The sequence below is a fragment of the Scyliorhinus torazame genome, chromosome 12 (assembly GCF_047496885.1).
Source record: "Scyliorhinus torazame isolate Kashiwa2021f chromosome 12, sScyTor2.1, whole genome shotgun sequence".
Lineage (NCBI taxonomy): Eukaryota > Metazoa > Chordata > Chondrichthyes > Carcharhiniformes > Scyliorhinidae > Scyliorhinus > Scyliorhinus torazame.
In genome coordinates, this window is record NC_092718.1 from 2,973,713 (window position 1) to 2,987,330 (window position 13,618).

Here is a 13,618-nt window from a genome sequence, read left to right on the forward strand (position 1 = left end):
TGCTCATCCGGGCCACTGTCATGTGAGCCCGGTGAACGACCTTGAATTGTATCAGGCTGAGCCTGGCACATAATAATAATAATAATCTCTTATTGTCACAAGTATGAACATGTTGTGGACGCGTTGACTCTACTCAACGCATCCGCCCAGAGACCCTTCTCTATCCTCCCAACTCCTCTACCCATTTGTGTTTCAGCTCCTCGATCTGTGTTTCCTCTGACCCCCATAAGCTCCTCATAAATGCCCGACACTCTCTCTTCTCCCACCCACACTCTGGAAACTACCCTGTCCTGTATCATCCTTGGCGATAGGAGTGGGAAGGTTGAGACCTGCCTGTGTAGGAATTCTTGCGCCTGCAGATACCTAAACTCATTCCCTCCCGTCAATTCAAATTTCACCTCCAGTTCCCTCAGGTTAGGAAAGCTCCCCTCTATAAACATATCTCCCATCCTCTCGATCCCTGCTCTCTGCCATCTCCGGAATCCTCCATCTAACCTCCCCGGGGCAAACCGGCGATTATTGCAAATTGGGGACCAGACCAATGCTCCCTCTGCTCCCACATGTCTCCTCCATTGCCCCCAGACTCTCAGGGCCGCTACCACCACAGGGCTGGTGGAGAACTGTGCCAGCGGGAACGGCAGGGGCGCCGTTACCAACCCCCCCCCCACCCCCCCGACCATCCACTACCTAATCATGGCTATATTCGCCGCCCAGTGATAATTGCTAAAGTTTGGAAATTCTATGATTGCGATAACAGGGGTTATCTGTTGCAATCAAGGCTGATGACGCCTATCCGGCTGGGGTGCGGGAATGGGGGCAGAACCAGGGGTCAAGGTGGGTGGTCAGTCGGGTACGAGAAAGATGTCTCTCTCTCCCCCATCAGCCACGGCACCTGCGTCTCAATTTGTAAAAGCACAAGTGAACCGTGCCGTTGGTAATTCGCCCCAGTGGAGGTGGAGAACCGCGGAGGCCCCGGAGAATACCGCCCAGGAACTCCCATTTCAGGCTGATTCCTGGAATGAGGGGTTTATCGTAGGACCAATGACCCCTCCAAAAGCAACCACTTACCTTCCACTAGGTCAGACCATCCAGCCGCAGCTGCTGACCGAGGAAGCGAGGGAAATGCGGCGGTTTCAAGACCCCTCTCCCCAGCACACTCCTGGCAAACGTCCAAGCGATCGGAAACAAGCTGGATGAACGACACCCGACTAACCTCTCAGAGGGAAGTAAGAGACTGCTGTGCGCTCTGTTTCACAGAGACATGGCTCACCCCCGCCTCACCGGCTGTGCCATACAACCTGACAACTTCTCAATTCACCGGACTGTCCAAATTACCTAACAGCACGTCTTTTGGGACCTGTGGGAGGAAACCGGAGCAAGTCTGAGAACAAGCACTGACAGATTCAAAAACAGCTTCTTCCCCACTGTTACCAGACTCTGAATGACCCCCTTAGGGTCTAAACTGATCTTCCTACTCATCTTCTCTACGTTTGTAGCACCATATACTGTATACTTCACCCGCTGTCTATGTTTATGTATTTTCATTATGTACCCTCATGTATGTTCTACGGTTCCATGTGTGAAGTGATCTGTACCCGGAACAATATTTTTCACTGTACCTCGGTACACGTGACAAAGATGGAGATGAGAAGATCTGTTTTCTCTCTGAGGGAAATGAATCTTTAGAATCTCTTTGCCAGAGAAGGTGGAGGCAGGGTCACTGAATATTTTGAAGCCTGAGGTAGGTCGATTCTCCACCAATAAGGGAGCCATTGGTTGTCGTGGGGGTGGGCAGAGTGTGGAGTAGAGGCCACAATCCGATCAGCCATGGTCTTGTAGAATGATGGAGCAGACTAGAGGGGCCGAATGGCCTCCTTCTGCTCCTATGTTCGTATCACCTTCTCATGGCATCATTATGTCCATTAATTCTTGTAGTATCCTCGAATCTACCAACATCTGTCTTCAATATACTCAACGATGAGCATTCATTTCTTGAAACAATTTAATTGAACTGGATTTACAGACTGAATTTTCCCGTTCCGTCCCTGGTGTGGAAATGGAGAATCTGACAGTAGCCAAAAAGCCGCTGGTGTGGAATCATGTTGCAATTCTCCCAGCGTTGGGATGGTCTTCCCAATCACTGCTGCTGCCGATCAGGGGCAGCACGGTAGCATTGTGGATAGCACAATTGCTTCACAGCTCCAGGGTCCCAGGTTCGATTCCGGCTTGGGTCACTGTCTGTGAGGAGTCTACACGTTCTCCCCGTGTGTGCGTGGGTTTCCTCCGGGTGCTCCGGTTTCCTCCCACAGTCCAAAGATGTGCAGGTTAGGTGGATTGGCCATGCTAAATTGCCCTCAGTGCCCAAAATTGCCCTTAGTGTTGGGTGGGGTTGCTGGGTTGTGTGGATCGGGTGGAGGTGTTGACCTTGGGTGGGGTGCTCTTTCCAAGAGCCGGTGCAGTCTCGATGGGCCGAATGGCCTCCTTCTGCACTGTAAATTTTATGTTAATGAATACCATTTACATTTCATCAATTCTCATTAAAACTGCTGCGTGCCGCAGCCAATCCGGCTTTCCAATCTTGCATCATGCAGTGTGAAATTACGTTGGTCTGAACACGACTGCTCAAGATCGCTGTGCACAAGGCAGCCCTCAGCGGGCAAGAGACCCTGCAATGTGTCCATCGTGCTGCACTGCTCCTGATGCACTGGTCACCACACTGCCGGGACAAAGACAGGGATGGCGGGGTCAATGATAGAGTAGAGGAGCAAAGTGATGGATGAAGAGGAATAATGGGAAGCAGAGGGAAGACTGAGAGGAGGGAAGATAGACCCTGTGATGATATCTCTGAGAATAAGATTGTATGCAGTTAGCAACGCAACCTCCAACCAGCTGGTGGCGTCAGAGCCTGACCACGTGATGTGGCAGACTCGCCAGTTGGCAGTAAGGCGTACACAAGGACAGTCGCCTATCGGGTAGTTCCAGAGCAACCTAGTCCGTACAGCATTCTGTAAGTTATTTTTCCACGTGTTAACTAATAAATCAGCATTCTGAGTAACTCATCAGCAGTTCTGTGAGCATCATTGCAACAGCAAGATAGCAGAACACAACAAGCTCACAAAGAGGGTCAGAGCGACACCACATCATTTGCTGCAAGGGGATGCACAAAACTCCAGATGTGGTGGGTAGGAGAGAGAGATAGGAGTGCGCTGGACTGGTATTTAAACATGGTGCCGGGACTTTCGAACCAGCCAGCTGAGGGTGGGCGGACAAATCAGCTGCTGACCCTTCAAAGAGCCAGAGGAGGAACTTGAACAACGAGCGAGTGCGTTTAGCTGTGTGTTCCCCGGCGCTCGCAATGCCAAGAAACACGTGGCTATTCAACACAACTCGCTTTGAATAAGGGGCCTGAGCATGGAACGTGCGCCGAGGCAGCACCTAGCCCTGTGAACCCTGTGTTTGACAACACGGAGCTCTGCTGGCTGAACACCCCATTGTAGCGAGAGATAAAAAGGCGTCCCGATCTCTGAAGCCCACAAACCACCCCCCCAGCCCAAACACACCATGGGAGGATCTCCAGCAACCCCGCCCCCGGTGGGCAACCCTGGCCCAACCTGACAGTGCCCCTTACAGTGCCATCTGGGCACCTTGGCAGTGCCAGGTTGGCACCCGGGTGGCACCAGCAGTGCCCCTTGGAGACCCCCCACGAGCGCCGTCCCATCCAGCCCCCGTGTGTGGAGACCAATACCAAACGGCATTCGCCCGAAGTCCCCGAGGCAAAGGGATTGAATCCCAAAGCCTCGGGTACCTCGGGAATCTGCACATTAGAGTGAAGGTAACTGTCTCGCTCTAATATGCAGATTTGCTCAAAACTGATCCCACCCATTGTGAGCGGGACTCCCCGTGAACGCCTCCCGGGATTGTGTTGAATCCTGCGAGGCATTGTGAGCCGGGTAGATCCCGGGAGCGGGGTCTCCTGGCTTTCACCGGCCACGCTGCGTGGCGGTGAGTTGTTTTTCCGGCTCAGCGTGGACGGAAATCGCCTCCTAAGATTTTGAAACTGAGGAATGTCTGCACCCTCCAGCCTGACCCCATTCAGTCCTTTAACCTGATTCAGTTTATTGTATCTGCACCTCGCTCAGTTCCCAGGGATGTTTTGCAATTTATCTGACAGGATTTCCTTTTTTCAAAGGGTGAAAGATAAGTGGAAACTCCAGCAAACATTGAGTGTGAACCCTGTGTATCTCCGACATGCCAACTCAGGAGCAGTCATTGACTTCATGGTAAGATTTTGCTTTTTAAAAAATCTCATCAGAATTTTGATTAGTAAGTTTGCAGGCGACACAAAGGTTGGTGGAATTGCGGATAGCGATGAGGACAGTCAGAGGATACAGCAGGATTTAGATTGTTTGGAGATTTGGGCGGAGAGATGGCAGATGGAGTTTAATCCGGACAAATATGAGGTAATGCATTTTGGAAAGTCTAATGCAGGTAGGGAATATACAGTGAATGGTAGAACCCTCAAGAGTATTGAAAGTCACAGAGATCTAGGAGGTCAGGTCCACAGGTCACTGAAAGGGGCAACACAGGTGGAGAAGGTAGTCAAGAAGGCATACGGCATGCTTGCCTTCATTGGCCGGGGCATTGAGTATAAAAATTGGCAAATCACGTTGCAGCTGTATAGAACCTTAGTTAGGCCACACTTGGAGTATAATGTTCAATTCTGGTCGCCACACTACCAAAAGGATGTGGAAGCTTTAGAGAGGGTGCAGAAGAGATTTACCAGGATGTTGCCTGGTATGGAGGGCATTAGCTATGAGGTGAGGTTGAATAAACTCGGTTTGTTCTCACTGGGTCGAAGGAGGTTGAGGGGCGACTTGATAGAGGTCTACAAAATTATGAGGGGCATAGACAGAGTGGATAGTCAGAGACTTTTTCCGAGGGTAGAGGGGTCAATAACTAGAGGGCATAGGTTTAAGGTGCGAGGTGAAAGGTTTAGAGTAGATGTATGAGGCAAGTTTTTTACGCAGAGGGTAGTGGGTGCCTGGAACTCGCTGCCGGAGGAGGTGGTGGAAGCAGGGACGATAGTGACATTTAAGGGGCATCTTGACAAATACATGAATAGGGTGGGAATAGAGGGATACGGACCCCGGAAGTGTAGAAGATTGTAGTTTAGTCGGGCAGCATGGTTGGCACAGGTTTGGAGGGCCGAAGGGCCTGTTCCTGTGCTGTACTTTCCTTTGTTTATGATCAATGCCGGTGTGGTAAAGGGATCTCAGTCTGGGTCAACAATGTTGCTGAGATTCCAGTTGTGCGGTTAATCGGGGCAGGGGCAGGATCTGTGGATGTTTCTGGAAGATCACAAAGACAAAACCTGGGCAATAATAGCAAAAAGCTATTGGCACAATCCAAACCTTGTGGAAATCTAAAATACAAACGTTTGTGTAACCACCTCTTCTCTTACCTGAGGAAGGAGCTACGCTCCGAAAGCTCGTGATTCCAAATAAACCTGTTGGACTTTAACCTGGTGTTGTAAGACTTCTTACTGTGCTCACTCAGTCCAACGCCGGCATCTCCACATCACACATAGACAGAATACCTACTGACCAGGGTCTCTCATCTGAATCTGCTGGAGAAAGCTGCTTAGGAGAGTCCAAGGCAGGACAGAGCAGTGCAAGTGTTAGCTCTGTACCAGAGCTCCAAGGCCTCTGGTTAACAATCTACAAAGAAGAAACTTAACTCAGCAACAAAGCAGTATAAAGATGATTTCTCGAGGTTATGGTTCTGCCAATTGTGTCAATGCAAATAAAGATGTCTGTGTGTTATACAGGGAAGTACTGACAGTGAAGAGAAGTTTCAGATTTTGAAAGAGAAGTGGTGGGTGGAAAACTCCTTTGAGGTTGAAACCCCAGGGTCAGTGATTAATTTACAGCTGACTCCAAATGAAGAGACTAAACTGCTGTACCTGACCTGTGACAGCACATTAAAAGCACACGCAAAATCCCACGAGGCAGTCAGCATTCTGGAGTAGCATCACCAAGGAGTATCCAGTGCTGAGTAAAACAAGCATTTTGTTGCTATTGCCCTTCACATCGACCCACATGAGGTTGGATTTTCCGTTCTCACAAAGATGAAGACGGCACAAAGGAAGCGGTTGAAGTCTGCACCTGATCTGCACGTTGCCCAGTCCTCCTTTGAAGTTGATTGGAGTGAGATCATGAGGACCAAGCAGGCTCCCCTTTTGCATTAAAGGTAAGCAAAGATGGGGAGGGTCATGAAGGTCGGCTGGCGTGGGTCGTGAAGTTCGACCGGTTGACAAATGTGGATCCTGGGGAAAAAAGTTTGAAAAACACTGCTGTACACAATACGCAAGTGTAGTCTTGCTGATGCCCTGTGTAACTGAAGCATACCCTCCCCACTTTTGTGATTAATGTTCCTCACAATAACATTCTATTAACTTTCCTACTTACTCGCTATACCTGTATGCCAGCCTTTTGTGATTCATGCACTAGGACACCCGGATCCCTCTACATCTCAGAGCTCTGCAACCTCTCACCATTTAGATTCTGAGCGGGATTCTCCGCCCCGCCACATTTCTGCCCCGGGACTCTCATTGGGTTTCCCATTGTCGGCCCCCCCCTCCACATTAAAAGGATCCGTCTCTGGGCTACCAGGGAGGCAAAGGCCAGGACGTCAGCCTCTTTCGCTTCCTGAGCTCCTGGGTCGTCTGACACACCAAAGATCGCTATCTCTGGACTCGGCACCACCCGCGTGTCTAAGATCTTGGACATTGCCTTAGCAAATCCCTGCCAGAATCCCTTAAGAGCCGGGCATGCCCAGAACATGTGGACATGATCTGCAGGGCTTCCCGCACACCTCGCACATTTATCCTCAACCCCAAAGAGCTTGCTCATCCTGGTTGTCGTCATGTGTGCCCGGTGGACCACCTTAAACTGGATTAAGCTAAGCCTGGCACATGATAAAGAGGAATTGACCCTGTTTAGGGCATCAGCCCACAGGCCCGCATCCAGCTCCCCGCCTAGCTCCTCCTCCCACTTGCCCTTAAGCTCCTCTACTGGGTCTTGCTCCGCCTCCTGAAGTTCCCGGTAGATCCCCTCCCCTACCCAGGTGCCGGAGACCACCCTATCCTGTATCCTGCGTGGGGGTAGCAGCGGGAATGATACCACCTGTTTTTTCAGAAAGGCGCGTACCTGAAGGTACCTGAAAGCGTTTCCAGGGGGCAAACTGAATTTCTCCTCCAGCGCTTTCAGGCTGGCAAAGGTCCCGTCTATGAACAGGTGCCCCATCCTTTTAATGCCTGCCCTATGCCAGCTTTGAAACCCTCCGTCTATCTTGCCTGGGACAAATCTGTGATTATTACATATCGGGACCAGACTGAGGCTCCCTCCACCCCCCTGTGTCTCCTCCACTGCCCCCAGATCTTTAATGCCGTCACCACCACCGGACTGGAGGAGTAGCGGGCCGGCGAGAACGGCAGAGGTGCCGTTACGAGTGCCCCTAGGCTGGTACCTTTGCATGATGCCGCCTCTAACCGCTTCCACGTCGACCCCTCCCCCAATACCCATTCCCTAAGCATGGCTATGTTAGCCGCCCAATAGTAGCTGCAAAGGTTTGGCAGCACCATCCCACCCCCTCCCTGACTGCACTCTGGATACAGTCTCTATACTCACGGGGTCTTATTTGCCCATACAAATCCCGAGATGATCTTGTTCACTCGCTTAAAGAAGGACTTAGGGATGAAGATGGGAAGGCACTGGAAGACTAACAGAAATCTGGGGAGAACCGTCATTTTCACGGTCTGCATCCTCCCCGCTAAAGATAGCGGGAGCATGTCCCATCTTTTGAAGTCCCCCTCCATCTGCTCTACCAGCCGCGATAGATTAAGCTTGTGGAGGGCATCCCACTTTCGAGCCACCTGTATCCCTAGGTACCGAAAGCTCTTCACGACCAGCTTCAGCGGAAGCTCTCCCAGTCCCTTTCCCTGCCCCTTAGCTTGGATCACCAACATCTCGCTTTTCTTCTCATTCAGTGTGTATCCGAGAAATTGCCAAAATCCCTCAGAATCTGCATGACCTCCGCCATCCTTTCTAGTGGATCTGAAATATACAGGAGCAGATCATCCGCATAAAGCGAGACCCGATGCTCCCCCCCCCCCCCCCCTCCGAACCAGCCCCCGCCAGTTCTTTGAAGTCCGCAGCACTGTAGCCAGAGGCTCTATCGTAAGGGCGAATAATAACGGGGAGAGGGGGCACCCCTGCCTCGTCCCCTGGTGGAGCCTAAAGTATTCCGACCTCAAAATGTTCGTGCACACACTTGCCACGGGGGCCTGGTAGAGTAGCTGGACCCAACCTATGAACCCCTCACTGAATCCGAACCTTCTTAGCGCTTCCCGCAGGTATTCCCATTCCACACGGTCAAAGGCTTTCTCCACGTCCATTGCCGCCACCACGTCTGCCTCCCCTCCCTCTGAGGGCATCATGATGATGTTTAGGAGCCTCCGTACATTGGAGTTCAATTGCCTGCCCTTGACGAAGCCTGTCTGATCCTCCCCTATGACCCCAGGGACACAGTCCTCAATCCTAGCAGCTAAGATCTTGGCCAGCAGTTTGCCGTCTACGTTCAGGAGCGATATTGGTCTACAAGATCCACACTCTAGCGGATCTTTCTCTCGTTTGAGGATGAGTGAAATCGAAGCCTGTGACATTGTTGGGGGGAGGGTCCCTCTCTCTTTAGCCTCGTTAAAGGTCCTTAGTAGGAGTGGGCACAGCAGTTCCGAAGATTTCTTGTAGAATTCTACAGGGTAGCCGTCCGGCCCTGGGGCCTTGCCCGACTGCATGTTCCCTAAAGCCTTTACCATCTCTTCCAGCTCTGTCGGGGCCCCCAGTCCCTCCACCAGATCCTGTTCCACCTTTGGGAGCCTCAGTTGGTCCATGAATTGCTTCAACACCCCCCCCCCCCCCCCCCCTGACGGGGGCTCTGACTCATACAATTTACTGTTAAACGCCCTCAAGACTTTGTTCACCCCCTCTGGGCCTATGACCGTGTTGCCCTCCTTAACCCGTACTTCCCCAATTTCCCTGGCCGCCTCCCTCTTGCGAAGTTGGTGCGCCAGCATTCTACTCGCTTTCTCTCCGTATTCGTAGACAGCCCCTTTGGCCTTCCTCAGCTGTGCTACCGCCTTCCCAGTGGTCAGCAGGTCGAATTCCGCCTGCAACCTCCGGCACTCTTTCAGTAGCCCCGTCTCGGGGGTCTCCGTGTAGCTCCTGTCTACTCTGAGTATCTCCCCGACTAGCCTTTCTCTCTCCACTCTTTCTTTCTTCTCTCTGTGGGACCTGGTAGAGATCAACTCCCCTCTGATAACTGCCTTCAGGGCCTCCCACACCGTGGACGCCGCTACCTCCCCCGTATCATTAGTTTCCAGGTACTTTTTGATGTTCCTCCTTATCCACCCACAAACCTCGTCATCTGCCAGCAGCCCCACATCTCGCCTCCATAGTGGGGGCTGACCTCTCTCCTCCTCAAGCCGCAAATCCACCCAGTGTGGCGCATGATCGGAGACTGCAATGGCCGAGTATTCTGTCCCCTCCACCCTAGAGATCAACGCCCTGCTCATCACAAAGAAATCTATACGGGAGTAGACTTTGTGGACATGGGAAATGAAAGAGAACACCTTCGCCCTCGGTCGGGCGAATCTCCACGGGTCTACCCCCCCCCCCAACCTGTTCCATGAATCCCCTCAGTTCTTTAGCCGCTGCTGGTCGCTTTCCCAACCTGGGGTTTGACCGGTCCAGTACAGGGTCTATAACTGTGTTAACGTAACCCCCCATAATCAGATTGTGTGAGTCTAAGTCTGGAAATTTAACCAACCTGCGTCTCATAAATTCCACGTTGTCCCAGTTCGGGGCGTAAATGTTCACTAGCACCACCTGAGTCCCCTGCAGCTTCCCGCTAACCATTATGTATCTGCCCCCTTGTCAGCCACAATATTCCCTGCCTCAAAAGCCACCCGTTTGCTGACCAGGATTGCTGCTCCTCTGGTCTTTGAATCCAGCCCTGAATGGAACACCTGGCCCGCCCACCCTTTTCTCAATCTTGTTTGGTCCGCACGTTTTAGGTGAGTCTCCTGTAGCATGGCTACGTCTGCCTTTTAACCCCTTTAGGTGCAAGAACACGCGAGCCCTCTTGACCGGCCCATTCAGGCCCTGCACATTCCACGTGATCAGCCTGGATGGGGGGGCTGACCCCCCCCTGCTGACTAGCTATCTCCCTTTTTCGGCCAGCCACGAGCCCGCGTCCCCCGCTTATTAGAGCCCTCCCATTGGAGGCCCCCCCTCTGTTCCTCCAAGTTGGCACCTTTTCTGTCAGCCAAGCAGCATTCCATTCCCCCCCCCCAGCAACCCCGTGATCCCAAACCCCCAAGTCAAGCACCCGCTTGACACTGGAACCTACCTATATTTTTGTCGCCTCCTTACACCTTCTTCACTACTTTTCCAAACAATCTTTGTGTTAATAGTAAATTTAGAAACCATCCCTTTAATCCCTTCATCCAAGTAATTTATATAAATTGTAAACAAATGAAGTCCCACCGCTGATCCCTGTGGCACAGAACTTGTTACATTTTGCCAACCTGAAAAATACCCATTTATACCTACTCTCTGCTTCGTATTAGCTAGCCAATTTCCTATCCATGCCAATATGTTCTCCCCTAAAACATGAGCTTTTATTTTTCACAATAATCTCTAATGTGCCACTTTATCAAATGCCTTCTGGAAATCTAAGTACAGCACATCCACCAGTTCCCCTTTATCCACAGTACAGGCTACTCCTTAAAGAACTGCAATAAATTGGTTAAACATGATTCTCCTTTCCCAAAACCATGTTGACTCTGCCTAGTCACCTTCAGCTCATCCAAGTGTCCTGCTGTAACTTATTTGATAATAGCTTCTAATATTTTCCCCACAACTGATGTTCAGCAACCGGTCTGTAGTTTCCTTCCTTCTGTTTCTCTCCCTTTTTAATAAAAGAGTTACATCTGCTATTGTACAATCTAACGGGACCCTCCTCTAATCTAGGGAGTTTGGGGAAGATGAAAACCATTGCATCAACTGTCTCACTGGACACATCTTTTAAGGCCCTAGGATGACGTCCATCAGGACCTGGGCTCTTATCAACCTGCAGCTCCAGATGTTTCCTCAGTATCACTTCTCTGGTGACTGTAATTTTCCTGAGTTGCTCCCTCCCTTCCATTTCCTGGAATGTTACTTGTATCAGTGAAGACTGATGTAAAATACCTCCTCAATTCATCCGCCATCTCCTTGTTTTCCATTGTCAATTCGGCAGGCTCACTTTCTGTAGCACCAACACTCAGTTTATTAACTGTTTTCATTTTTAAATATTTATAAAAATTCTTACTGTCTGTTTTTATATTTCTGGCTAGCTTTCTCGCGTTCTCTAATTTTTCCCACCTTAGTGATTTTTGTTTAGTCGGCTTTGCTGTCCCATCTTTTTTTTAAATGCTTTTATTGCAGAAATATTTTATTATTACAAAATAAATCCACACTAAACAACAGATACGTAAAGGAACAACACAATAGCACAATCTGGAATTTTCAACCCCACTAAACCTAACCTTGGGGGCAGCATGGAGCACAGTGGTTAGCATTGTGGCTTCACAGTGCCGGGGTCCCAGGTTTGATTCCCCGCTGGGTCACTGTCTGTGCGGAGTCTGCACCTTCTCCCCGTGAGTTTCCTCCGGTTTCCTCCCACTGTCCAAAGACGTGCAGGTTAGGTGGATTGGCCATGCTAAATTGCCCTTAGTGACCAAAAATGTTAGCAGGGGTTATTGGGTTACAGGGATAGGATGGAAGTGAGGGCTTAAGTGTGTCGGTGCAGACTTGATGGGCCGAATGACCTCCTTCTGCACTGTATGTTCTATGCACCTAATCCTTCAACATTAGTGGCACATTCGCAAAACCTAATAACCCCCCGAAAGCTGACCAACTCTCTGAAAAAGGAAATGAGTGTCTGCCATCTCGAGTAGACCCTCTAATGTGCATTTGACCTCCTCTAGATGTGGGGTGAATTCTCCGTCGGCAGCACAGCCCCGCCTGCAGGTTTGCTGATGGCATGGGGCTACAATGGGAAATCCCATTGGTCAGCGGCGGGAAAGGAGAATCTCGCTGTCGGCGACAGTGCGACGCCAAGGAACACCCGGCTGGGGAGGTGGAGAATTCACCCCTTAGGAACTTCATTAACTCACCCAACCAGGCCGAGGCACTAGATGGAGTGGGGGATCTCCACCACAGCAGAACTCTCCTCCGGACTATCAACAAGGCAAAGAGGACATCGGCCGTCACCCCGATCTGCAGCACCGGTAAGTCTGATACCCCCAAAATGGCCCCCAGCGGATAAACCTCCAGCTCGATATCAAGAATCCCTGACATGGTGTTAAAGGAGACCCAGGAGTTTACAAGTTTAGGACACGACCGGAACATGTGGGTATGATTCAGCGCCCTTCTGTGAACTTAGTTCGCACCAATCCTATCCTCCACCCCCGAGAAAAAAACACTCATCTGTGCCCTGGTCAGATGTGCTCTGTGCACCACCTTCAATTGAATCAGGCTGAGCCTCGCACAGGAGGAGGTGGAGTTGACCTTGTGAAGAGCCTCCCCCTCCCCCCCATCAAAATCCGGACCCAGGTCACCCTCCCACTCCCTCTTCATCTCATCCAACAGAACCTGCTCCGTCAACAGGATTTGGCCGCGAATGTCTGAAACTGTTTCCTCGCCCACCTTGGCCAGTGATAAGATCCTATTGTTATGGGCCAGGGTTTAGAGAACCCCAAAGTGTATCATGGAGTTCACCTGACCCACAACTTTTACTAGATTGTGGTATGGGGAGCACACGGCCCACTCTACAGGTGTGGTACAGCAGAAATGGAAAAGTATTTTTTAAAAGCAAAACATATTTAAATAGATCCCCACCAAGCCTTCGACTATGATGCTCTTCCTCACTATCCTCATCACTATCATCAAGCTGTACGTTTCCTTTACGCTTGCCAATTTTAACTGACTGTCATGTTTCATGGCCATTTTCTGAAGTTCAAACTCTCTTTATCTTTTTCCCTGATCTGTATCTCCCTTTCTCTTTCTTTTTCCTCTCTCTCTCTCTCTCTCTTCTGTATTCAAGCTGCTTTAATTCTTTCTCATGTTCCATTTGTTTAATTTGTAACTGAATTTTTGCCATTTCCAATGAGTCAAACTGTATCTCAGGCAAATTTAAATGTTTAGCCACCGCCAAAATTACCTCATCTTTTCGTTTTTTTGTCAGGTAATGTTAACTGCAATGTTTTTGCCAAATCTAACAGTCTGCTTTTAGTCTCTGTTCGTAAGGTACTGCGTGTGACTGTCTCCACCCCCAATGACTTCTGCGCCTCTGAAAGAGCATTGTCCACAATGCACTCCCTACTTAAACTAAAATACCGCACCTGAAAAGCACCCACAATATGCTCACCCCTCACTGTCTTTAAGTTCACTAAGCCAATCCAATAGATAGACTGTTATCCCGGACGAGCCCCCAATTTGTTATGGGCCAGGGTTTA

The 13,618-nt window shown here is 50.4% G+C and overlaps 1 protein-coding gene across 1 annotated transcript in view; it reads left to right on the forward strand.

The window, feature by feature from the left end:
- Positions 1 to 13,618, forward strand: part of hdc (histidine decarboxylase) — a 206,733-nt gene that overhangs the window by 120,836 nt on the left and 72,279 nt on the right. Inside the window, exon 9 of the mRNA XM_072470285.1 lies at positions 4,190 to 4,280. Coding sequence (XP_072326386.1) covers positions 4,190 to 4,280 — 91 coding nt within the window. The remainder of the gene's footprint in view (positions 1 to 4,189; positions 4,281 to 13,618) is intronic.